Genomic DNA, 24,816 nt, shown 5'->3' with positions numbered 1-24,816 from the left:
GTAAGAGCTGTATTTGCTAAGGTCCTAGACTGAACAAAGATATAAGAAGGCAGTGGGCAACAGACACTTGAAGTGCTATCATTTTTCCATTTTATGGAACAAGTAAAAATATCTGCAGATATTAATCCATCTGGATACAGACAGCTGCACAATGCATTGCTAGGGAGACATGAGTGAAGGAGTTGGGGGTTTTTTGGCATACCTTTCAGTGATGCATGTTGCTTTTTCGGGTTTCCTAAGCATGCAAGTGTGGCGTTCCAGTAGCATATATAGATTTAGAGAAATTCTGTGTTTCACATTTCGCAGAACGTTTTGGTTATTCTGTCAAGGACACTTAAATGCTCACAAGATTCATGACATACAAGTGAAAGTTACACAACAAAACTACAACTTTGCTGTAGTTCATCTGTAAGATGAATGGTCTTAGTTATTCAGCTTGAGGTGAGGACAAATGCAATTTCTTCTCCTTTGGTTAGTTAACCAGGGATAGCTGAACCACATTAGACCACATGCCCCGATATTAAATTAAGTGTCTAAAATTAGGCATTTTACATTCTGTAGCTTGAGGACAGGGTTTCAGTAGCTGCCGCATTCATCAAGTAGACATCAGGCGTGTAGGAGCTCTGCAGCAGTAAGTAACACTGCATTGTGCATTTCTTACACGTAATTGTGTATTGTCTGTAATTTTAAAATATAGTTTCATACATAAAATATTTGTTTCATGTTTAGTTTATTGTTGTTATTGCTATATTCTGTAATGTTTGGCAGCCTAGTGTATTGTAAACTTGGAATTAAACAAGCTTCTAGCCTAACTGCAGGTAATGGCATCAGGAAATGTGTAGTTTCTTCATTAGTAACTTTGTCAGATGTGATGTTTCATATGATTCTAATATTTATTTTGTTTGGTTTCTTGTAGACTTTAGCTTGAAGATGGCATCATGCCTTTATGAATGCCTTTGTGAGGCAGAACTTGAAAAATACTATCCCCATTTTGCTGCCTTCGGTCTTCAGAAGATTGATGAGCTTGCCAAAGTTTCCACAAAAGATTATACCAAACTAGGGGTCCATGACATGAATGACCGCAAACGACTCTTTCAGCTCATTAGAATAATCAAAATTATGCAGGAGGAAGACATTGCAGACTTAAGCAAGCAAGATTTTCAACGAAGTGGCCTTTTTGTTCAGCATCAGGTGACCAGATCAGGTCCCCGTAGACAGCTGCGTTTTGAGTCCTTCTTTGAAGAAAATGATGGAACAGTTAAAGACTCTGAATCAGAATCATATGGTTCATCTGATTTCAGTGCTAATGAAGAGAAGAACAGTGTAGGGGAAATGTTGGGACACATTCAACCACATGATTCAGAGCTGATCAGATTAACTAGAAGAGACCTAAGTATTTCTGGAATATGCGCAAAAAAGGACCTGAGCTGTCCAACAGTTTCTGATGATATTGCTCCTCTCCTGGGGGATTCTGAAGCTCCTATTGTACAAAGAATAACTCATATTTCAGGGTATAATTATGGACTACCACATTCCTGTGTCAGGTAATAATCAGTCACCTTTATTTTGCTATATTTCAAGTTAGTCGTAATTATTTCCTTCTTCTTTGTGGAGGAGAATCTGTCTTCATCACCTCCAAATAAGCAATCCTACCACTATAGAGCAATGCAAAATCTCATAGAGAAGAGTGATATTAATAAGCACTTGCGACTATCTAAGTCTGGTAGAAGGAATCAGTTGAATTTCACCAGCTGCCACTCATCGAGGTTGTCTAAGAATAGTCTTTATTGTCTTTCAGGGTATAAGGCTTTGTTTTCTTGACGTTTTGGCCAATTTTCTTTCTCTTTTTCTTTCTATGAGACTATCTTGCAAAACATTATTTTTCCAAAATATGACATTGTCAAGTTTTTCCCAGTAAAAAGGATACACACTGTGATGACTGTATTTCTTTATAAAGAAGTTTCTGAACTGGAGCTTTAAAAAGAAACAGAATGAATATTATGGGGTTGGGGTATAGACATGGTGGTGAGAGGGATGCCTTGCAGCTGTTTCCTAAGCACATGATCTGTAACTTTCATACTTTTCCCGGTGTTTGGTAACAGATGTGCTATGGTTATCTTGAATCACTGATAAATCTACCCTGGCAACACTTCTAAAGCACAAAATATTTTTTTTAGTAATTCACCAGCAGAGCACATACCCCTCTGCGCACATACTACCAGCATCTAGCTAATCGCGTTGCAGCCACGGCAGTTTTGTTTTAAAATGCAGGGAAGGCAGGTAGCTATATGAGGTTGGGGCTTGGTCTGGGAAGGCTGTGGGGAAAGATTTGGTATATGGGAGGATCCATAGAGTCAGGGTGTCAGTTACAACTCCCATTGAGCATGCATGTAGCCTGGAGGGATAGATGCTGTTGCCACAGTGGAAAAGATCTAAAGTGACATAGTAGTTAGAACACTTAAACTGTGAAATGCAAGGCAGAGGTTTGTAACACCCCTTTGCTGGAAAAAAAAGATCCCCACATTCCAGAGAAGTGCACTAACCTCCTACATATATTGGCATCTTAGTGCATTCTCTGTCTTCTCTAGAAGCTGAGCCAAGGTGCAACTAAAAGGGCAGGATTCATATTGCTGGCGCGTAAAAAATGGTAAAGTATAACCTAATGGCTTAGCTAGGGGAATTCAAGATTTTTAATCCTGTGATGGAGCCATGTATCTCCATTGTTCTCACTTTCTTTCCTTGTTCTTCTCTTTTTCTAAGCATGTTCTTCTGTGCCTAGCATTATGGTTCATCTTGTGGGCTTTCTGCATCCTCTTCCGGACATGCCCAAGTTTCTCTTTGTCCTGTTTTGACCACAGAGTATGTGTTGTGCATTCCAGGCTTGGGCCAGTCTGCTGACACTTGGGTTTGTGATTCCTGTTTTGCAAGTGCCTAACTCCTTCCCTGAATCCATCCATTCCCATGTCATCTTGTGATTTGACCACTGCGAAGGCTAATCTAGTCTTATCTATGAGAAACATTGGAAATCACTGGTGTGATTTCAGATGGCAAAAAGATAAAGAGCTCTTTTAATATGTTTAAAAGTATTTTGCACTTGCCCACAGCAAATGGCTTGATTTTGGCAGTAGCAGACAGGGCATAGTGATTCTTCCAACCTATTGTCTGATCAGGTTTCTAATGATCTGTGTCAAGATTTTTTGTTTTTCTAGTAATAAAAAAAATCCATTTTGTTATAAAGTACAGTTTCTATTTAAGAAAGGTTAATAGAAAATCTAAACTTCAGGTTCAGCATTCAGAATTAAAATGCATTCTGTTCCCATACTCTGTACTGGAATGAATTTATGCCTTTTCTCTCATGAACAGAGCCTCCAAGTCTTCAGTTTTTTCCTTTCTCCAAATCTTGCAATCAGTCCTTCTTCCTTCAAGTTCTTAGAGCACAACAGGCTCTTTCTGTAGGTCACTAAATCCAGCCTCTGACATGAGAATTAAACTTCAGAGCCTCTGATCATCAGTTGGACATTTGGTGCCTAGTGATATCCATAAGCTCACGCTAACTTATGAAGCATCTTATTTCAAGTATCATTGCCTTTCTTTTCGGGGGAAAGAATGTTCCATCTAAATGCAGGGCCTGATCCTGGTCTGCATGGGAAAGCTGTACTAAAATTAAAGGGACTCCAGTTACAAGTAGAGATTACTTGTGTGTAGTCTTCGAAGACCGCATCTTGAGATTTATATCTGCATGTTGTATGCTTCTGAGGGATCATGCAGCACAACAGCAATGATACTACAAGCTTGTAGCTGTAATGAGATATTGAGTAATTTGTGGGTTTGATTTTAATTTATTATTTTACTAGAATATGTTAGTTTTCAGCTGCTACATTAAGAGATTTTGGAAGGCCATTCGGACAGCATGGCAGAAACAACTACTTTTGGGCAAGTTGGGGCTTGATTAAAATGATTTTTTTCTCACAAATTGACATGCAGATCCAGGCTGAAAATCACTACTTATTTGGCTGAAGACAGCTTGAAAAAGGGAAAGGCGGGATGAATACCTTTTGGTTGAAGTCAAGCATACTCTGTATGCTGCATCATAAAATGCTTTACACAGTAGGTTAATCAATGAAACACAAAATGACCTCATGTTTCTGAGGTGTCTAGAAGGGAACTAAAGTCAACTTGCCAAAACACAAGAGCACAACTTTGCCTGTGGTCTGAAACCCCATAATTTTTTATGAAAAAACCCCATAACCCAAAACCAAAGGGGAGACAATGAAGAGATCAATATTTCAATTTTCTTTGAGCTGACTAGGAACATGGTGATACTGTCTTGTTTCCCAGTTTGAGTCATTTACTTGTAACTTGTTCAACAGCCTATAAGAGGAAGAATGAAAGCCAGCATAAGAGGAAAAGCAACTAAATATTATACCCTTTCCTTTTCAAGATCTGTTCATACTTTTATCTGTACATTATTAAGTGACTAATCACGACTGCAAATAATTTCAGCAAGATTAAATTTCATTGAGTTAACTCGCATATTATGCCAGCTTCAATTACACGTTTGTGGACAACTGAAAATATGCCAGTCCAGCAACAAGTTTAGGAATATAGCTGTATAAACACAACTATTTTTTTAACAGAAGTGTACAAAAGGCATCTGTCTATTTAGGAAAAAACAGCAGAAAGTTCACCATGTAACAATGAGTGTGTTTGGGTTTTTTTTTTATAAGCCATTAAAGACAGAAACATTTATCTGATAAAGCTAACAAATTTATGCATATTCAAGAATCTGTAGTAACCTGATTTTCAAATGTAAACCTACGTCATTGTTGTAGATCCAGTACTTCTGAGAAAGAGACTCCATGGACAGAGAGTGAAAAAATCAGAGTGTGTGTCCGAAAACGTCCTCTAGGCCTGAGAGAGGAGCGACGTGGGGAGGTTAATATCATCACAGTGAAAGACAAAGAAACCCTGCTTCTTCATGAGAAGAAGGAGGCGGTTGATCTCACCCAATATATTTTACAGGTAACATGCTCCACTTGAATGTTGTGTTTACGGGCCAGTCACTTGCATGAATGGGATAAAGAAAATTGCGCTTGGAGTTTCCATGAGGGGAAACAGAAAAGGGCTGTCTGCATTTCTTGCACTGAAATAGTGGTGGGCTCTTCTATGAGCTCAGCATAACTATATTTGAATTGCTTCTGACTTATGCCAGCCTGTGGCAGAAAACCTGAGCCCAGAATTTTAAGCCTCAAAAGCATGTCTCTTGCAGCTTGCTTTGTACGTGGCAAAATAAAACTACTGCATGCCTTGCTGCAGGAAAATTGCCTGCTGCAGGGTCTCCTGATAGCTTTCCAGGGTACTTCAGTGAGGAGTTCCCTTTTCACTATTTCAGCACTGTAAGTCTGTTTCAATGAATCACCCACGCCCTTTTCCCCTCCCTTCCTTTGTTCTTAAATGCTTTTGAAAATTAAGTTCCCTTTTGGTCTTTGTTTCTTAATCCCAAATACCTTGTGCTGTCATAGTTCAAATTCTCACTTTTGACTGACAGCACCAGGAACAGAACTGATTTCTAGAGAGCAGCAAGCCATTCTCACTCTACTGGGTGTTATTTTTACAGTCTGGGTCCTAGGAACAAATGTTTGGAGTATCCAGTAAAAATTCAGTTTGCAGCTCTGGGCCTGGTTCATGTACCATCTTTTACGGTGTGACACATGCAGCAACTCCACCCCACTCCCTCCATCTGACTACCTATATTTGGCATTTATGCCATGCTTAGTACCTTAGTATCTCAGTGCTGAAATAACCACTAATTAATTTTGTTATGTCAGCACAGACAAACGAAATCTTGCTATCAATCAATATAGTCCAAACAGAAGTATGCCATGGTAAAGGCTGTGTCTATTCTATAGGACCCAGGAGAACTTCTCTGCTGCCAAGTCTGGCTACTCGCCCTGCCTCCATCTCTGGTTCCTATAGAAACGACAGCAAGGGGTACAGAGCAAATGGGAGGTGGTGAGGCATATTCCAGCTCCACAGCTGGGGAACCCAAACTACAGGCCCATCACAGAGCACATCTGCCTGCGGAGCTGAGCGTAGCTGCTGAGACTCCCTGGTTTAATCTGCCTGTGCTCTAGTGTGGTTTTTTGAGCATCATTGAAAGGATTCTCAGTCCTAGACATCTACCACTTAATTCACACTGCAGTGAATTTTTTAGAGTGCAATGTTAGGTACCAGTCCATGGAGGCTCTTTTGAAAAATATGATGTTTGTGACTGTCCTGACAAACACTATTCATAACCTAGAAGAAGCCCATAATGAATTCTGTTGCAGTGTTTCCAGAGACCCTGCTGCTTTGGGTCAGATATGGAGTATAGGTCGTTTTGGGTTTTCTTGCCCCCTTTCTGAGATAATACAATCCATCTTATTTTAGGAATAGCTTCTGTTTTCTCTGGCACAAAAAGATTTTAAGTGTGCAGAACAGAGACAATCACAACTGAGGACTAATTTTGAGAGTTAAGATTTGACTCTGAGTTCTTTTTTACTGTTACAGTCTTACTGTACATCTGTAGACTGATTCATTTCAAGAGTAAATTTTCTTTAATTAGTGTGGGTTTTTTTTCTTGTCAGAAGGCTATGATATGTTCTGCTCCAGAATGATGGGAAATTAAGGCATCTTTTTTTTTCTTCTCCTACCCTCAGTCTCTTGATTAGTCGTAATGATGTGTTCCTGCATATGTCGTGCTGCATGGTAAATGTGCTAGATCACTTTGTACCTGATCCAAAGCCATATGAAGTCTTTTACTGGAAAGACTTCTGTTAGTTAACTTTAGCTTTGAATGGGGGTGAAGGGAAAGTGAAACATATTCATTTTCATGTAAAGATCATATTTATTTTTCAGCATGTTTTTTATTTTGATGAAGTCTTTGGGGAGTCATGTACCAATCAGGATGTCTATATGAAGACAGCTCATCCTCTCATTCAGCATATTTTTAACGGGTAGGGCGTCAGTGCTTACATTTATTATTTTTTGTCTTGTTGTTTTCCAATTTCATATACTGCTTTAATTTTCTGTTACGCTTTTCATCTTCTGAAAAATAAATTCATTTCACCTTTGCCACATACCTTCCCCCTTTTAGAATGTCTTTGATTACAATTTAGACAAAATAAATCAGGGAAAACTTTCTTCACGTTTGGTAAGAAATCTAAATCACAGAGGATGTTAAAATTGGACCTCAGGTGCAGCAAAGAGACACCATGGCCAGCCTAGAATGAAAAAATGTGCGCCAGGATTTTTGAAGTCTAATCTCCAATCTAACAAAGGTTTCTGTGTGGTATAGCACACTTACCTGTAGAGGAATATTACCTCTTTCATGAGACTGCTGTGAGATATTTTTGCATATATTCGTGCATTTCACAGGGCAACAGAAATTATTCATAACCTTGTGATTTATTTTTATTTTATTGTTTTATATTTGCTTAGAGGTTTAATCATAATTACATACTTTGTGATTAATGGGAAATTGATGGTGGCTTTACATAAGTGATCTTACTTTCACACAAAGTAACAAGCTTGAATATAATTAACATTTTTGAGTCTTTGAAGGAAAGGATCATGTATCCCTGTTGAAAATTAACAAAGTGGAGCATTCTGCTACTGAAAATCTCCACCTACCATCAGGAGAGGTAGAGTATCATGCTCTTGAGAAAAGGAAAGTGAAAAAGGAGAACGAGGCTCGTAGCTTGCTGCGTAATAATCACTAAAGGCACAATTCACATTACAGCTAATCCAGTAATGCCACCAGAGAGATGCCACTGTTTTTTCTCAGCTTTCCCTAACTTTTCTGTTAACTCCTGCTGCATCCCCTTCACTGGCACTGGTCTAACCTGACACCGTGGTGAGCTAATTCTGCAACCTAAGGTGGCAAACAATTGTTCACTGTGCCTACTGCAGCCCTACATTTCTACCCATTTCTCTGCCAGGGTACTGAGCTAGCTAAAAAGTCTTTTTTTTTTAGGGTGGGGGGAATAAATAATTTGTTCCGTAGTATTTCTTTTTTGGCTGATTCAGTTCCCTAAATCTGTTCACATCATACATGTGGGTTCAGTGCTTGTATAAGAGCAATGATGGGGAAGGAGAAGGCAGCACACAGTAACCTCAACTTAGGTGGGCTTGAAGGGCATCTTATGTGCATTGCCATTGTAATCTTAAGGTAATATGATGACAAAGCTGGAACAATCTGAAATAAGCCAAAACTGTGGTTTCACTAGCTGGAGTAAGTGAACCAAACAGCTGTCTGCCACTGAAAGGGGATGATCTTCTTCCTTACCCCCCCACTAGACACATTCCCATAGGTTACGTGAAGCCAGTTTGGGCATATTTTGTGATCCTCTGTGAAGTACTTTAATTCACTGAAACAGCAGAAAATTAGCTTGCAAAAAAGTGGAAAGTTCTATTGTTTCAGTCAGTAGAGTCAAACATCAGAGCCAGCACCGGCAGGGCTGGGTCAGTGGGGTAGGTTGCACAGCTGGGAGCAGAGGAAAGGAAGAGCAAGACCTTCCAGTAGGCAACAACAGCTCTTCAGATTGACTTAGCTGTGTGCAGGACTGCAGCCTGGGACAAAGTAACCTTGCTCAGTAAATTACAGTGCTGGGGTGTTAATTTTCATCAAGTACAGCATGTTTTAATACAGAACCTGACTTGTGGCTGTTTTGCATCTCATGTCACAGTCATTTTTCTCTGTGATTCATAATCAGTAGGATTCCCATTCATAATCCTATGATACTTCTGCAGCATCTAAACAGCTGGAAGAATGATAATGAATTCTTAGTTTTCTTAAATTCATTTTTGGCATCTGGAAGAAAGGAAGAGAGCCAGCACTATGTGACATGCCAGATGTCCATAGGACATGCTTGGGAATCGCTGTTAAGTGTTTTGCAGTTTCCCAGACAGAATAGCAAACCAAACCTCATTGCTAAGAGGCCACTATAGATAGATATTGACATTGCAGAATCTTTTTTAATAGATATGAATGAATCAGATGTGACACTAAAAATACAAGTTGTCTTCACAGAGGCAATGCAACCTGCTTTGCATATGGGCAGACTGGTGCTGGCAAGACTTACACTATGATAGGTACTCACCGGAACCCAGGACTCTATGCCTTGGCTGCCAAGGACATCTTTAGACACCTGGAAGCATCACAGTCAAGGAAAGATCTCCTTGTTTTGATCAGTTTTTATGAGATCTACTGTGGACAGCTTTATGACCTGCTAAATGGAAGGAAGAGGTATTTAAATAAAAATATGTTTTATTATAAACCTGTGGTTAAGAATTAGTTGGTTACTGTTTATAGATTGGTTATTGTTTCATGCAATTACATTTAACATATTACCATTTACAGTAAATGTTATGTATTTAATTAGGGTTGTTCCTAGGAACTACTTAGAGAGGAAGGCAGAATCTGGCACTAAATACTGTGGCATTGATAGGGGCTCCTGGTTTTTACTATTTTTTGGGGGAAATAAGTAAGAGTAAAGACCTATGGTTGACATATGAGCTCACGCTGTTTTGCTTACACTATAATAATATACTAACTGAGCATCCACAGGTAGAGAAAGAACCTTCTTGTGGCCAGAAGTTCCTATGCCAACCATTGTGGAGTCCCTGTCTTACCCTGCTCAAACATAAACTTTGGCTGTCCCTCCTGCTGTGCCAGTGGGGCTTTGCCTCTTGCCACTCCTGTCTCTGAAGATCCTGTTGATCTCCCACTTACTTACCATGCTTGACACTGCAAAGTCTGCTCACCTTCTCCCTGCACGCCTTTACCTGGCAGCCCAGTGACTCAAGCAGAGAAAGCCTCTGCAGGTGATGCTGCCATCACCCTCAGTAGTAGCACCTCAGCCCCAAACTTGTTTGGATGGATGTATAATCCTACAGGAGCTCTATCCAGAATGGAAATCGGGACAAGTCAGTACATACTTAGTATAAAAAAAATCACTGTGATCTGAAATCTCTAAATAAAATAATAGTCAGTTAAGATCTCAGCAGTGAAATCTTTTCAGAGTGATCTTGAAGGGATATTACCTGTCAGCTGGAGGCCTTTAGCAGCCTTAAGAGCACCATCCTTAAAGCACACTGGAGGGCTTAGGAGGAAGGCTTTCTGCCTGGGGAAGTGAGCGTCTGTTCACAGAGGACAAACCTATTTCTGTGCATGTGCGTTCCTTTTCTCCAAAACAGTCTTTAAGGAGCAGGTAGTGTAATCTGTCATGTAAGGAGTCAATTTACTAAGTAAGAAAGAGTGTCCTTGTATTCTCTGCATGTCCATTAGCTATCTTACATGTCACTGAAGGAGAAAATTGAACTTCCTCTGGTGTGCATCATGTCTGTATTCTTCCTGTATACTGTAATGCTTCTGTGTGATTCATAGCAGAGGTGCTCTGAAATCTGACTCTATGGCTATGTGAGCTGCTTTAAAATCCTGTGCAAAAATCTTGAGAACTTGAACAGAGCATAACTTACAGTCTGAACTTGCTAGAGAAGCCTGAGATGCAGTTTAAAGAGGGACAGGAACTGTAGAATATAAACACGATAATTTACTTCCCGGCTTTATTATATTCCTGAACTAGCAGAAATGCATTGCTAATGTCTCCTTAACAGTGAAATGTCAGTGGTACATGTTACAAATGAAATACCTCTTCAGCTCTGAAAATAAATGAATGACAGTGGTGCCTCTCCCCAGTCAGTAGCCTTGATTGCTTTTTCACAGTGTCATAGCACTGACCTCTGTTTTCATTGCTGCTAATTGACATTTCAGAAACCTCCTTTCTTTACTGTTTCATTTTCAGACTTTTTGCAAGAGAAGATAGCAAGCATGTCGTTCAAATAGTTGGACTGCGGGAGGTTCAGGTGGACTCAGTAGATCTACTATTGGAGGTAATATCTATGTCTGTGATTATTTTTTGTCTTCTACAGCCTGATTTGCTGATTTGTAAGTGTCCTGGATTTGGCTGCAAGTGGCTGCATGGTGCTTAGTTGCTGGCTGGGGTTAAACCGTAACAGTGAGATATGTCATTTACAGAGATTGTTATTTGTTGTATAGTACATGTGTATGTTCCTGTTTAAGGTTCTGAAATTGGCAACCCCAGCAGAGCACTGAGGAATACTATTAAAAGTGCCTTTATTTAGTAAGCTTCTTGGGTCACTGTGACTTGTGTTAGTGACATGCAAGCTGTTGATTTACAGCTGTTGCTTCTGCTGCCACTCCTTATGGAAAGATCTTTGCCAAGAAATAGACTGCTATCACTATTCCAGAAATTAAATAGTGTCCCAGCAAGGGACCCTGAAAGCTGGATAAGTATTTTCTCCCAGTGTGGTTTCTTTGGCTTCTATGAAATTAAATTTTCTACATTAAAGGTACGTGGATGTGGGACAAAAGATATAAATTTGAAAATTAACAGAACTAGAAATTAGAAAATACTTAAGATTGAAATATTGATCTGAATTAGGATTAAGACACTGCTTGGATAATGATGGGTGATAACAGCCACGTAAAATTAGGATTGTTAAATGGTAGCTGACATTCAGCACAAGCAAGGCTTCAGTTTTCCTTCCCTGCCTGGCTGAGCCCTGAAAGGGCACTGGCAAATTTTCTGCATTGTCCTGCAGCAAGCAAGCTGGTTAAATCTGCTCTCTATTTAGGCTCACTTTGCATACTTTAATTCCTTTCTCAGTAAGGAAGTGTAAATTACAAGTGCCTGATAGTGTAATTGACTCATTAAAACTGGCATGGTGTTGCCCGCTTATATTCCATTAAATTTTGTTCTCATCTTCCCATTAACTCCAAGCTTCGGGACACCATCATGATGCTTCTACAAATTAGAGTGTAAATTTGCTATATGGCTGATTAACACATTCCTCTGAATTATCACATTCCACATTACAGAAGAGCTATAAATGACTTTATTCTTACAGGTATCTCAGCAAAAAAATAATTTGATATTGTCCACAGGCCCTTTTGAACATAGAAATGTCACTGGCTTGACTCAGGCTCTTGAATAGTCTGCAACAGATACATGGGAAGAGTCCTGAATACGTCCCTAGTTATTCACTATTCATTGATGTTGGCTTTGGTTCAGAAATTATCTGCATTTAGCACTAATAAAATGCTCGGGAGCTGCAGCAGTTGGTTACGTTGCTGGTTGAGAACTGGCCACTGAAAGGCATGAATAATGCACATCTGTCAACTGAGAACATATTGATTTTGCTAGATATTATTTTAATTTGTTCTTACAAGCAGAAACAAAATTAATGACTGTTTTATGAATGCGCTGCTGCAGTTGCTGCTAGACTTTCTGTGACAATCTTTAAAAGTTTTCAAAAGAGAATTACCAGATTTGTATTTCGAAGGGGCCTTTGTCTTTCTGCCTTGCCCCTCTTCTGTGTTGTCTTGTGTTATTGTTGTATTGAGTATAATTGATGTTTCAACTTTGTTCCTTACTCTGGCATAATTTCTTTTAGTTATGGAAATGGAGAAAGGTTTTGGCACATTGTATTTTGTGTGTAACTTTCTGGATAACAGTACCATCTACTACAAGAGAAAGTGAAATTTTAAAAGAAGACTTCAAATAGTCAATCTCATGAGTCTCTTAGGCTATGTCTGCAGTCCTACTTTCTTTCATTGCTGCCACACTTTTGGCATAATTTTATAGTTTGGATATTTTGCAAATCCGAATGAATGTGCGATGCAACAACTTCTTACCTGCAGTATGCTCTCTAAGCTCTAGTGTCACTGCAAGCAAGTCCATATACAAAGTTCTGAAAGGAACATTGGAAGGGATCCAGTTTACCTTAACGTCTGCCTTGCACAAAATTTGAAGGCTGTAACGAACCATTCCTCCTAATGTTTCCTGATCTTAGGAGGACAAGATTGCTTTCTGAGAGGCTGTGTTTTTATTTACAATTTGCTTGGATGTTGTCCCCCTGATTTTGCAGGTGATTTTGAAGGGGGGAAAAGAACGTAGCACAGGAGCTACTGGAGTCAACTCAGATTCCTCTCGATCTCATGCTATCATCCAAATCCAAATTAAAGACACAGCCAACAGAACATTTGGAAGGTAAGACTAGAAGTGGGAGTGCTAAGGGCTGATGACTAAGTCAAGCCCAGGGACATCCAGGAGGCAAACAAAGAGGAGGTGTTGAGTTAGTGGACAGCTGTGAGTTAACTCAGAAGGTAGAGCTCAAAGAGACTTTGAGAAGTTTCACAGTCCTTTCTCTGTTCCCAGGGAGAGCACTTAAGCCACATCTGTGAGAGCTTTGCCAAACTTGTTTGTAAAAATTTCCAGCGAAGGGGTTTGGCAATCAAATCCACCCCTTCATCTTCCGTGTTAGAAAGCTTTTTCCTGTCTGATGTTAATCTGGCTAAAGGTAGATGCCTGCAATGGGCATATCCACCTGTGAGCTCATCACGTTTAAAGTCAGTAGAAAGAAATGGTAATTCCTGGGATCCATTTCGTGCCATTCTGCAGAGTCACCTAAATTAGGTCAGATGGATTTGCCCCTCAAAGCACCTCTGTCCTATAATTGACTACAATGGGAGCCTGGGATCACTAGTTCAGGTGGAGATGATTCCATTAGAGATGTTCGCCTTTGGTCAGAGGAATCATAGTACCTCACCTAAACCTCCCTGATAATTTGAGAGTGTGACACTGATGCTATCTGCAGCAGACAAAAAGATAAGTTTACTTCCTTTTGTAGCAGCCATTTTATGTATTTGAAGATTGTAATTGTGCCTTTAGTCATCTTTTCTCCAGACTAAACAACCCCAAGAAATAGGTCTGAGGATAGAGATCTAGGTATCTGTATTACTGCTGAGTGTCAGAAAATCATGCTGACGCACCATTCCAGCAACTACCATGCAGTCTTGCTTCCCAGGATCTTATTTTAAATAAAGGCAAAATGGGAGAGCCACAAATAGTGGAGAGAGGAAAAGGCAGAACAGGCAGGCTTAGAAATAGAAGTGTATGTGGTTATGCAGGTGTGGCATGTCTGCCACTTTTTTTGTTACAGAAAGTGAGGTGGAGCTGGAGTGGGGAAAGGATCCCAAAATATGCTAATAAGAGAAGTCAGGGCTGTTGCAGGAAAAGAAGAGGGGCACAGACGAAGATACAGTGCAACAGTCAGAACAGCAGCTGGCACCCAGAGCTAGGCAATGTGAGAGGGATTAATGGAGTTTTGTGGAAGGAAGGGACAAGGAACACTGAAAGCTCAGTGTATTACTTACTACACTGGAAATTTCTGTTCATATTGCCCTGAATTCCCATTTGACAGGGCAGTTGTCTGTTTTACCTGGAAGGAGAATCAAGAAATTTACAGTTTCTTTAACTGTGTTCTAAGGAAGCTGCAAGCATAGTGATTATTTGGAGAGATGAATGTGTTGCACTTTCAACAGCTTATCCGTTAAACTGCGGGGCACTCTCATCACACGCAATTACACTTTCTATTATGATTGTGTTAGTGCCAGGATACTCTGACACTGTTCCTGCTGCTATGCTTATTTTGGTGCCTCAGATATTTCCAGTGGGTATTTCTTTTTGTTCAAAAGTAGTTGTTGCTAATCATTCTTCTGAAGTCATGTGTTGCAGCCTTCTGGTTTAAAAAAGAAAAAGGGCTGGGGGCAGGGGGGGGAGGGGAAGCCCCTAAGATAAATGCAACTTTGTTTTTTCTAGGATATCATTCATTGACTTGGCTGGCAGTGAAAGGGCAGCTGATGCCAGAGACTCAGATCGGCAAACAAAAATGGAAGGAGCAGAAATAAACCAAAGTCTTTTAGCAGTAAGCTACTAGCATGTCTGGGGAAGGTTTTGTATTTCATTATTAGCATGTGTTTTAGGATAAAAATGAACCACAGAATAATATATGTATGTATTCCATGGAGGGGAAAAAATAACCAAAGTACTAAGTGTGTCCATTTTAATTTATCTCATGCCTGAAAGACAATTTCAGATGGAGATTTTGCGGTGAAAATAAAGTCTTTTTAATCCATTCTTACAGCCAGCCAGGTAAACACAGCATGGAGAATGTTCGATATAGTATAATAAGTGTCACATATTTTATATAGAAATTTTCATCCTTTTTACTTTCAGAGAATATTGGCTTGGGATTGCCATATTTGTTTCATAAAAGCACATCTGTTCCTGCTGGTTATTTTCACCACTTGACCTCAGATTTCTCTTTCAAATCTCAAAGGAAATCTCAAAACTACTCAAAGGAGTAAAGGACTTAAATACTCAAGAGCATAGAAACTAGCAGCTCAGGGTGGGGGGCGGGGGCAGGGAAGGAACAGGAAGAAATGCACTCAATGCAAACTGTCTTTTACAATTATACACAGTTACGTGAAGAGGGACAAGGAGCAAAGAAATGCCATCTAAGATAAAGCAGAAGTGCCTCAAAGCATAAACTGTGCAGAAGGCTTTGCACCTCCTTTAACTCAAATGAACGAAGCTCACTGGTGACCGAGGGCTTCTCTAAGTGAGACTGAAGGTGATAGGCAATCAGTATGAGTCAACAGTGCAGAAGTTAGTGCACACAACATGTACCTCTTAGTGTGCTGTAAATAGGAGGTGGCTTGCTCTGTTTTGAGATTGTAGAATGTTCTTTTGCACAGAATATTAGCATTCATACTGGGAGATAGCCTGTAAAGTGAATGTTTTTCTGTAGTTCAATGCTTTCTTGAGTACTTGCTGGTGAGTAACTGAGAGGCATGCAGAGTCAGGACCTGAATAGAAAGGATTCCTGAGAAGTGAGGCTTAATGTAAGCTCATGAAACTCTTTTAAAAGGAACTTTAGAATCAGAATGTGTGTATTTTTGGTATTGTGTGAAGCTGAGTAAATACCTAGGCAGTCTACAAGTAGTGACAGAATTAATTATAAAAGGCATCTTTGACTAAGTCTACATGACCTGCAGCCTGTAAAACCTAGCTCTGTCCTCAATGATCATAACACTCTCTTCAGGCCTGCAAACACATGAAGTTTGAAGTTTGCTGCTGGTTTGAATATTCATGTTGATTTCAAGTAGAAGATATTCAGATACTGCAATTATGAGAAGCAGAATAAAAAATGAGAATAGTTTGATCTCTTACTTGTAAAGGTGTGATTTTTAATAAAATGCAGTAAAAGTGAGAAATAAATGTCATTTTAAGTGGGTGTATGTAGAATGTAGTAAGGCTTTAAATGTAGAAAGGCTGCTTCAGGCCAGTATCACCATGACAATGCTGTAATCTGCTTATTTTTCCTTTGATATTTGCTCTAAATGACTTGTCTCATGGCTGTACAGTCCATTTCTGCCAGTTTTAGAGAGCAGCCAGGCTTGATATGGAGTCTGATGCTATTGTGCTTATTCCAGTGGAAACATGGCAAAAAAGTACACATCTCTGAGTTTGAACATGACCTCTTTCCAAGGCTGGTAATAAATCAGGGGGCGTTTCTTCAAGACTACAGGCTACCTCTGTTGATGGTTATTAACAATAAGAAGATCTATTGAGATCTGTGAAAGGTATGGGTGTAGCTAGCTGCTCATGTTCTGTCAGTTTTAATGGGATTTCTGTGGCTGTATCTCCACTCCCTGGGTAGTCTGTTGTTTCATTCTCAGTGTTTTGTGTATAGTTCTTATTAGCCTGTCAAAGGTCACAGTAACATGTTCGTTTAGACAGATGGGCTGTATCTATAATAACTTCTGAGCGTGGGCTTGAACCTGGACTTGAACCCAGCTCCCCTCACAGCTAATTGTTTGGTGCTCGTCCATGCTCATGCTCTCCCCTTTGGTTGGGTTTGGCACATTGAACTGGTGTGAAGAGGAAATGGCTTGAGATCAGCTGCCTTCTAACACAGCCCAGTGTACCCATGCATAGATGGGACATCTAGACTGCAGATTATAGTCAGTATGAGGAGGAATATGCACCTATTAGCTTGTGCCATCTCTGACAGAGGTATGAAAATGCTGCCAGAGTAGCGTAAGAAATTTGCACTGCTGTTGTCCAAAGTGTTGGGGTATTTTCAGAAGAGGAAAAGCTTCTAAAAAAGAAAGAAATTTGTAAGAGGTGGAGCTCAAAAAGCTCTGTTCTTAGGGTACACCTGCCCTACAAGCTGCTGCATAGTCTGGGGTACACCTAATCTGGCTTCAAACTAGTTAGCGATGGTGAAGGCAGCAGGAGGTCCACAGTAGTGTGGAGCTCTATGTGTGCTAAATGTGTGTATTTACCCAGCTTCTTGGGTTTTGTTTAGCCCACAGAGCCATCAGGCAGGGCTAGCTGTGCTCTGTGCTGCAGCTTTGCTCTTTTTGAGTGCAGCTAAGCTGCTGCTGCTAACTGAAGTAGCTGAAGCTGGCTGTTCATGGCTGTGGCAGCAGCAAACTCCCCTTGAAGGGGACATCACACAGCAGGACTCAAAGGTGCAGGAGGGAAATAGTACATTCATAGGTTAGGTTTGATGCAATTCAGTTCCTTGCCAGTGTGTGACTGATATGTTTTTCCCTCTCTGTTTTTATCTTTTTTTTTTCTTTTGATAGCTAAAGGAATGCATTCGGGCATTGGATCAGGAACATGCGCATACTCCTTTCCGGCAAAGCAAATTAACTCAGGTAAAACGAGCAGACAGGCAACAGCAGAGGTTTCCCTGAGGAGGACAAAATAAAATAATTAAAAAAAAAAATTAAAAAGGGCATAATTCAATAAGTGCTATTGAACTTGAAGAAAAAAGAAATGTGTAATTTTTGCAAATGTGAATTTTAAAGGTAATCAGAGAATCAAGGCCAACTGCTAGTTCCCCCAGTCAGTACATGAATTGCTAAGAAACTTGGTTTTTTTCCTTCCAACCCTAGGTGCTAAAGGATTCTTTCATTGGCAATTCCAAGACGTGTATGATTGCCAATGTATCACCTAGCCACATAGCTACAGAGCATACCCTGAACACTTTACGATATGCTGACAGGTAGGTGATGAAATTCAATCTTGCCAAGGTAAAAAACACAAAGGAAAAGGTAATGTATGATGTTTGTGGTTACATTTTATGTTGGTTGCATTGGAAATATTGATTTAGGCAAGAAATGCAATTTTCACAATACAAATGAAATCCTTACATGTTCCAACTCTTATATTTGGTCTTAAAATTCTCTGGGTCTTGCAAATCCTTTCTGATAATAGCTTTTAGAGATGAAAATACCACTGTGCTCCCTGTAACTGCAGGATTACTAACCTCAGCAACCGAAAGTTTTGTTTTAGTTTTGTAGTGCAGCTCTGCCTAGAACGCGTGCAAGTCCTTCACCCTCCCTCCTACACAGGAGGAGCTAAATTACAGGCTGTGCAGTGCTGGGGTTGAGAGGACAAGAGATGCTTAAGGGGAAGAGTAGTAAAGGAAACAGTTGAGGGGATTGGGTGATAGCAGTTAAAGCAGCTCTTCACAGTTGCACTGATGAGTCTGATCCAGGAGCACTGTAGCTCTTTACACATATCACCTGAGCTAATTAGCCCCACTGCAACTATTCCAACGGCCCTAGTTTGTGTCTTGTGGGACTCTATGATGTGCTGTAGAGAGTACTAGCTTGTCTGGAGCTGGCACTGTGCCACGCTGCATTATAAAGTGTGGAAATGCAATCCCCTTAAATTGAAACAGAGGCCATCTTCACTCATTTGACCTGTTATGCACTGCTCAAGGAAGCACCTGGAAATACCTTTCCAGACGCTGAGGCATTTTTGCAGAGGGGGTTTGATGCCTGCGTGGATCACTGACAATTAAAACAGAAATCATGACATTGAATTTGGTGTTTAGCCTTAATGTGTGAAAGCATTAGTTTATACTGAAGGCACTGTTATTTATCTGAAAGCGTGACATCTTCTAAAGCCAGCCTCATTTACAGGGTCAAAGAGCTGAAGAAAGGGATTAAATGTTCAACCCCTGTCACAAACAGGCATCGCACAGCTGGAAACGTATCTCCAAAACGTGTCCAAAACTCTCCCTCTCTGCCACCTGGGGAAAAGAGCTCTCCAAAGAAAGTGAAGCTAGGCCTCCAGCATCCCTCAAGTGCTGCAAAAACAAAGGCTTGTCTTGCAGCACTCCAGCCACCAAGTGTCCCTTTTACCTCTACCCCCAGGGGAATCAACAAAGGACATGCCTACAAAGGAAATCCCAGCTCATCCTGGTTCCACCACACTAGCCCAGTTAAGGGAGTCCTACGGATAGCACATCCCCTAAAGAAGAAAACTGATGATCTGTCCCCCCACTCTGAAAAGAACCCCGCTGCAAAGGATTTCATCATCAAAAATGCTGCCATGGCAGAAACAAAAGAGAGTGGCCAGAGAGACAAGTACATGCAAGACAGACCACCTGTCCAGTGCCTGAAAGTCCAGACAGTGCAACCTGTTCAGAAACAGCTTGTTTCTAGAGATGATTTTTCCTTTGGAGATGGAAATCTGCCTTCCGATGGCAGACAGGAATGGGGAAATGCCTTTGCTAAACAATGTGTTGAACCCTGGACAAATCTGCCTCCATTTCAGAAGGAAAGAGAAGAGCATTTACGTCTTTATCACCAGCAGTTTCAGCAGCCACCTATTCTACAGCAAAAATTGAACTATCAATCTCTCGAGAGGTTTTTAATGCAATACAAGCCCCAGGAGATTCAAGTGAAGCAGGAGCTGAGCCGTACTCCCACAGAAATACAGAGCAAAGAGGGGATGCAGCTGGAAGATCTGGATGACAGTGATTTCAGTGAAGATTCTTTCTCACCTGTCTGTAGTCAAAAGAGTGTGAAAAGGAGAAACACCAACAAATGCAGTCAACATTCATTTTTCCTTCATCAAAGAGAACAAGGAAATGAAGAAGAGCAAAAAGGCCAAAAGCGACAGGATTTATTTTTTAAATATGCGATACCCACTCAAGAACATGAACTAGATGACAGCTGGGCTTGTAGTGAGGGCAGCCCAAAGACAGAGGAATCCATTAACAATGCAGGCTGCAGCAAAACTCCATCAGACTGGAGCTATGACTTAACTATTGAGTCCTCTCCAAGCAATACTGCAGAAAAACCTTACTGCCTGCAGGAAGATCCTGCTTGTAACTGGAAAAATGGCAATGATTTCCTAGCTGATCACAAACAGTACAAATCCAAACACAGATGTCTCGTTTACTCCAGTAAAGCCACCTTAACTCCAGAAAAGGGTGCTTCAAACTCATATGTTTCTCCTGTATTGAAATCAGGAACTCCAGAGTGCAAAGAGATTGACTTCCAGCATGAAGCAAAGGAAGAATCCACTTTGGATAGACAGGCTGCCCTTGCAGGAGATGTAAAATGGAAAGCTCAGAAAAATGGAGTTAACCACTGTGGATCTTCCAGTTGTTCCTCAGAATGCACTTCTGAGCTAATGGCCCCTCTCACGGTACCACTTCTCGACTACAAGGAAACAACTGATACAGAGAAAGTGTCTCCTAACCACGAGAAGTCCCCCTGTGTGAAGCAGATGTCGGACAAGAATATACATACCTCCCAGAACAGGTTTGAGGAAGAGGGCTGGCAGTGTACTAGAAGCAGAGCTCTGACGGACAGCATGCTGGAACTGGGGGAGCATATGCGTCGTGGTGGAAGACACTGCACCCTGCTGCGTTCCCCACAAACAGCGGACAAGTGGCTTTCACCTGCCTGCTGTGATGTGAAGGCATGCTGCTGCCTTCTGGGCTCAGGTTCACCAAAGCAAGGAGTTGTTCACAGTTTATTTGTTGGATGTGACCTGACAGAAATATCCGCAACTAAATCCGCGGGCTCCGGGGGAGACAGAGAGGGTGGTTCATTTCTCAGTAACTCAACGTGCAAAGAATACTCAGGTGGCAGACACTGTGATGCTGATGTTAAAGATAATACTGGTAATTCAGGAGAACCTAACTCAAATCAAGGATCTAGTGTTGAGCCCGCGGCTCAGGAAATAAATGCTGATATACCTGAAAAGAGCTATTTTTCAGGTGCCTCATGCTTTCTCAGTGTGGGCCATACAGATTACAGAGTCCAGTCCCCCTCTCACGAAAGCAACCTGCTGTTGCAGCCCAAGTCAGGACTGAAGAATGAGGACTTCAGTCATTCTGAAGACCCAGACAAGTCAACATTCAGCAATGAGGAGATAGCGTTGCTAAAAAACAAGTTAATGCAGAGTATTTTTACACAAGAGACTTTTTCTGCAGATTCAGGATTTGCAATCAAAGATAATAAGCCATTAGCAAATGTAAAGAGCCCCTCAGGCATGTCCAGCAGCAGCTCTCCGAGTGCTACATCAGAGATGGGAAAATGGCAGAGGGAAGCCCTAGAAAAGGCACAGTAAGTCTTGTTTGTCACTGAAGTTTGTCATGAAGCTTAGAAATTCTAGACATGTGATGCATTTGCCTTTATTTGTATATTATACTTGTATGTACTTCAAAAACCGACGGGAAATCAATCTATGAAATAATTATTTAATAAGATTAATGGTAATTTATAGTCATTATCTTATAAATAAATGATTGCTTGTTATTTAGTGATATTTTAAAATCTCACAGGAAGCCATTTATTCTATTAGAGCGTCCTCAGATAATGATAGAGGAATGAATATTATAATACAAATTGCAGCTCTCAGTAACTAAGTGGCTTCCTATAAACTGTAAAGTACCTAGAATATACCAAAAGCTCCCATCAAGAATCTGGTGATAGCTGTTCCATCCCTATGGAAGGAAAAACAGCTAGAGCGGCTGGGCAGTCACTGAAGATGTAGGTGTAAAGCTTCATAGTACTATGAGCTGCTACTGTCAGCTCCCAAGGACTGGACTGCATTCACGTGACTGAAAATATGTTGTTGGTCAGAGAAACTTGCTGATAGGAATGAATAGCAGCACTGCCTTCCCGCTCTGCCTATTTTTCACCAAAATGACCTACAACCTCATGGTTGTAAGCCATTTCACCAATTAATTAGACAATTTTTTTGCTCCTGGATTTCCTTGTGGTAAAAAGTAGTATGTGCCCCTGTGCTGTTTATGCTAACAAGAGGCTGTGATCACTCCTCTCTGAGCAATCCTGTCACCAAGGTTATCTTTAACCCTAAACCAGTACAATCCACTGGTGCACTGGTGTGCACTTTCTGAATGCCAGGGACACAGGACAGCAAGGCTTCTTCTGGGGTATTCCTCCTTCTGAAAGGTTTATTGAGGCCAACAGTAGTTATAGGTAGCACAGCAGGCTGTGTAACCAGTGGTATATTTTATGTTAATCAGGCAGGATGTAATTCGGGCCCATCGGCAGCAGCTGGATGAAATGGCATCTTTGTGCTTCAAGGAAGAGTGCTTGATAAATCAAATAGCAGCAATGGTAAGATGATGATTTCAGTGCCCATTGAACCTGCATAAATTAATCTTCGATATTACTAACTTGAATTAGTGATGTGACATTCCTCATCAGTTCTTCCTCTCATTCTCTGATGCCTCCCAGAGTCCTAGGAGAGGCCACTCATTTTCAGTACCTGTTGTGTCTTTGCCAGTCTCCACACTGCTGGGTCCTTGGGGGAGAAGGAGTCTGGTGGGCCAACTCTGAACCACTTGTCTCTGATAAAACAGCTTTCTATTATCTTGCATCATGGGTACCAGACTGTACTAAACAAGTGTCTTTCCATGTGACGTTTTTCTCCTTACAGGCTGGAGCAAGTAAGTCAATACCACAGAGAACAGCACACCCCTAAAGCATGACACTGGGATGTCACAGTTGGTGGCCTAGTGCCATACTGTCTCTTCCTTCTGGGAGTCACTTGCCTACCACACTGCAGATGTGCCAAGCCCTGGCTCCACTCACTCCAATGCTCTAACCACTGTGACTTGTGCCCTCACAGGCTCTTGACTTTTATCACTCAAGTGTTTCTTGGCTTATCCTTGTCTTGGATGGCAGTAGTGTAGGCTAGACTAAAGACTGGCACCTGCACGGCCCCACTGCTAGCCAGGCAATCCCAGGTCTCTGTTTCTCCTGCATCCAGATAGACGCATGTCACAGCTGTGTGAGAAGTCTCATCTCTCACCTAGACTATTTTAACATTTCCCAGTGAGAACCTCCTGCCTTCCCAGTTCCCTCATCTTATCAATAAAGCCAAGCTCCATTACTGCATTACATTATCAAACCATTTTAATTCCTATCATAGTTCAGATCTGAAGTACATTTGCAGGGACTCTTGCCTCAGGGATTTCAGAATGGAGCCACCATGGGCCTTATTTGCTGTGATTTCCAGCAGCATGTGATGTTTTACCAGATAACATATAGTAGTTCACAAAGCATCACAAGAGCCATAAACTGTATTAGTTTTGTGGCAGAGAATGCAGTGATACAAAGCAATCTTTTATTTTTTTATTTTTAATTTCTTTAAAACCTTTTGAGATTGTTCTTCCTAAGTCTGTTAGTCACTGGACACCAGCGACACCCCTCACCCCTGCCCTCACCCCCATTTATTTGCCCCTTGCAGCAAGCAATCATTTTCTGGCTAGCAGAATTATGACAAGCTTGCTAGGCCTCCCAGCAGTGTGCAAGTAACCTGTATCCTGCAGTGTTATTTCACAGCATGACCTTTCTTTGGGCATTCGACTTCCTATATCAGTTTCTCTTCTTCCACTTTCAGATGGCTGCATCTTCTCCAGCCATGAAAATTTGGCTTCAGGAGAGACTCCTGTCAAAACCAGCCACATACTGAACCAAGAAGTATTTAAAGTGCTTAAGAAAAATAGGCCATGGCAGCTGGGCTGGTCTTCATTACAGTCCTGATGTCCCTGCAAGACAAGGGTACAGTGCACGAGATAACTGGAGTCCTGCCAAATAAGCTTTTGAATGATTGATTTTCATGCGGTGGCAGTTGAAGTCCCTAGCCCTGAGGATGTTGACACCTCCCAGCTTCCTAGGCACTGACCTGTGAACAGAGGTACCAAACTCTGTTCTCAGCTGGAATGCCAAGCAAGTCTGAGGTCCTGCCTTATTAATCCAAGTTCTACTGAAAAATAACTGCCTCCATTTCAGTTTTAATCACAGTTTCATATCACTTTTTATCCATGTGGCAGGTTGCTATGGAAGCTATAGTTCCCTTTGGCTAAGTTTATGTATGCTGCTGCTATTTCTCATGTCAGATCTAGCAGACCTGTGGCCTTGCAGGAGTTGGACTTGCCCTGTGACCTGATGTGAAATAACCCCTTCTGTCTCCCAGGAATGGGCTATTATGTCTGATCAATGAGTGGCCCAACTCACCGTTTATTTTCATGATTGCTAGGTCCAACACAAGAAGTGTCAGGAACAGAGTTCAGTACATTGTAAAACTGCATGTCAGATGAGCAGTCCCTATACCAAAAGTTTGAAAAGCTAACCAGTGTAGAAGCGTGGTAACAGGTGCTTTATACATTTTTATTTTTAAACCATGGTATTACCTGTAATTTCACCAACAGATAAAACTACCTAAGTTAACTTCAGTATTTAGAGGCATTGACCTCTGTGAGGGTCAGGACTTTAACAGGGAAACACTGATTTAATCTACTACACTGCAGAATGGAAAACATGCTTTTATGCACCGCTGCAGTGCATAAAATATGCTGATTTTCTCCAACCTGCTGCTACTGTTGTTCCCTAAACTTTTGTTTTGCCTTCCTCACCAGGATTTTCAGAACTTCATGACCAAGCTGGATGAAATCTTGGTGCTGAAGTCAAAGTGTATCCAAATGATGCGAGCCCAGCTTCAGCTCTGTTTAGCCTCTCCTGGCACTGACATGTCCCTGCAAACACCTCCGCCAGTTTAG

General features: G+C 41.0%; 1 protein-coding gene across 1 annotated transcript; it reads left to right on the top strand.

Annotated features, from left to right (window-relative positions):
* Positions 1–930: 930 nt before the first annotated feature.
* Positions 931–24,816, top strand: KIF24 (kinesin family member 24). The gene is made up of 12 exons (XM_010569309.1): positions 931–1,544; positions 4,833–5,022; positions 6,898–6,995; positions 9,071–9,286; positions 10,845–10,932; positions 12,991–13,112; positions 14,724–14,829; positions 17,561–17,632; positions 17,873–17,982; positions 18,908–21,349; positions 22,276–22,369; positions 24,676–24,816. The coding sequence occupies exons 1-12, from the start codon at positions 931–933 to the stop codon at positions 24,814–24,816; spliced, it is 4,293 nt and encodes a 1,430-aa protein (XP_010567611.1).

This window comes from Haliaeetus leucocephalus, unplaced genomic scaffold (genome assembly GCF_000737465.1).
Source record: "Haliaeetus leucocephalus isolate CR32 unplaced genomic scaffold, Haliaeetus_leucocephalus-4.0 Scaffold269, whole genome shotgun sequence".
In the NCBI taxonomy this organism is placed as follows: domain Eukaryota; kingdom Metazoa; phylum Chordata; class Aves; order Accipitriformes; family Accipitridae; genus Haliaeetus; species Haliaeetus leucocephalus.
This window is presented reverse-complemented; position numbering and strand designations above follow the sequence as displayed.

Excerpts from the sequence above, each read along its gene's own strand:
- KIF24 (XM_010569309.1), top strand. The coding sequence starts at position 931 with ATGGCATCATGCCTTTATGAATGCCTTTGTGAGGCAGAACTTGAAAAA. Across the intron at positions 6,996-9,070 it reads ATTCAGCATATTTTTAACGG|AGGCAATGCAACCTGCTTTG; the intron begins GTAGGGCGTCAG and ends TTGTCTTCACAG. Across the intron at positions 10,933-12,990 it reads CAGTAGATCTACTATTGGAG|GTGATTTTGAAGGGGGGAAA; the intron begins GTAATATCTATG and ends CTGATTTTGCAG.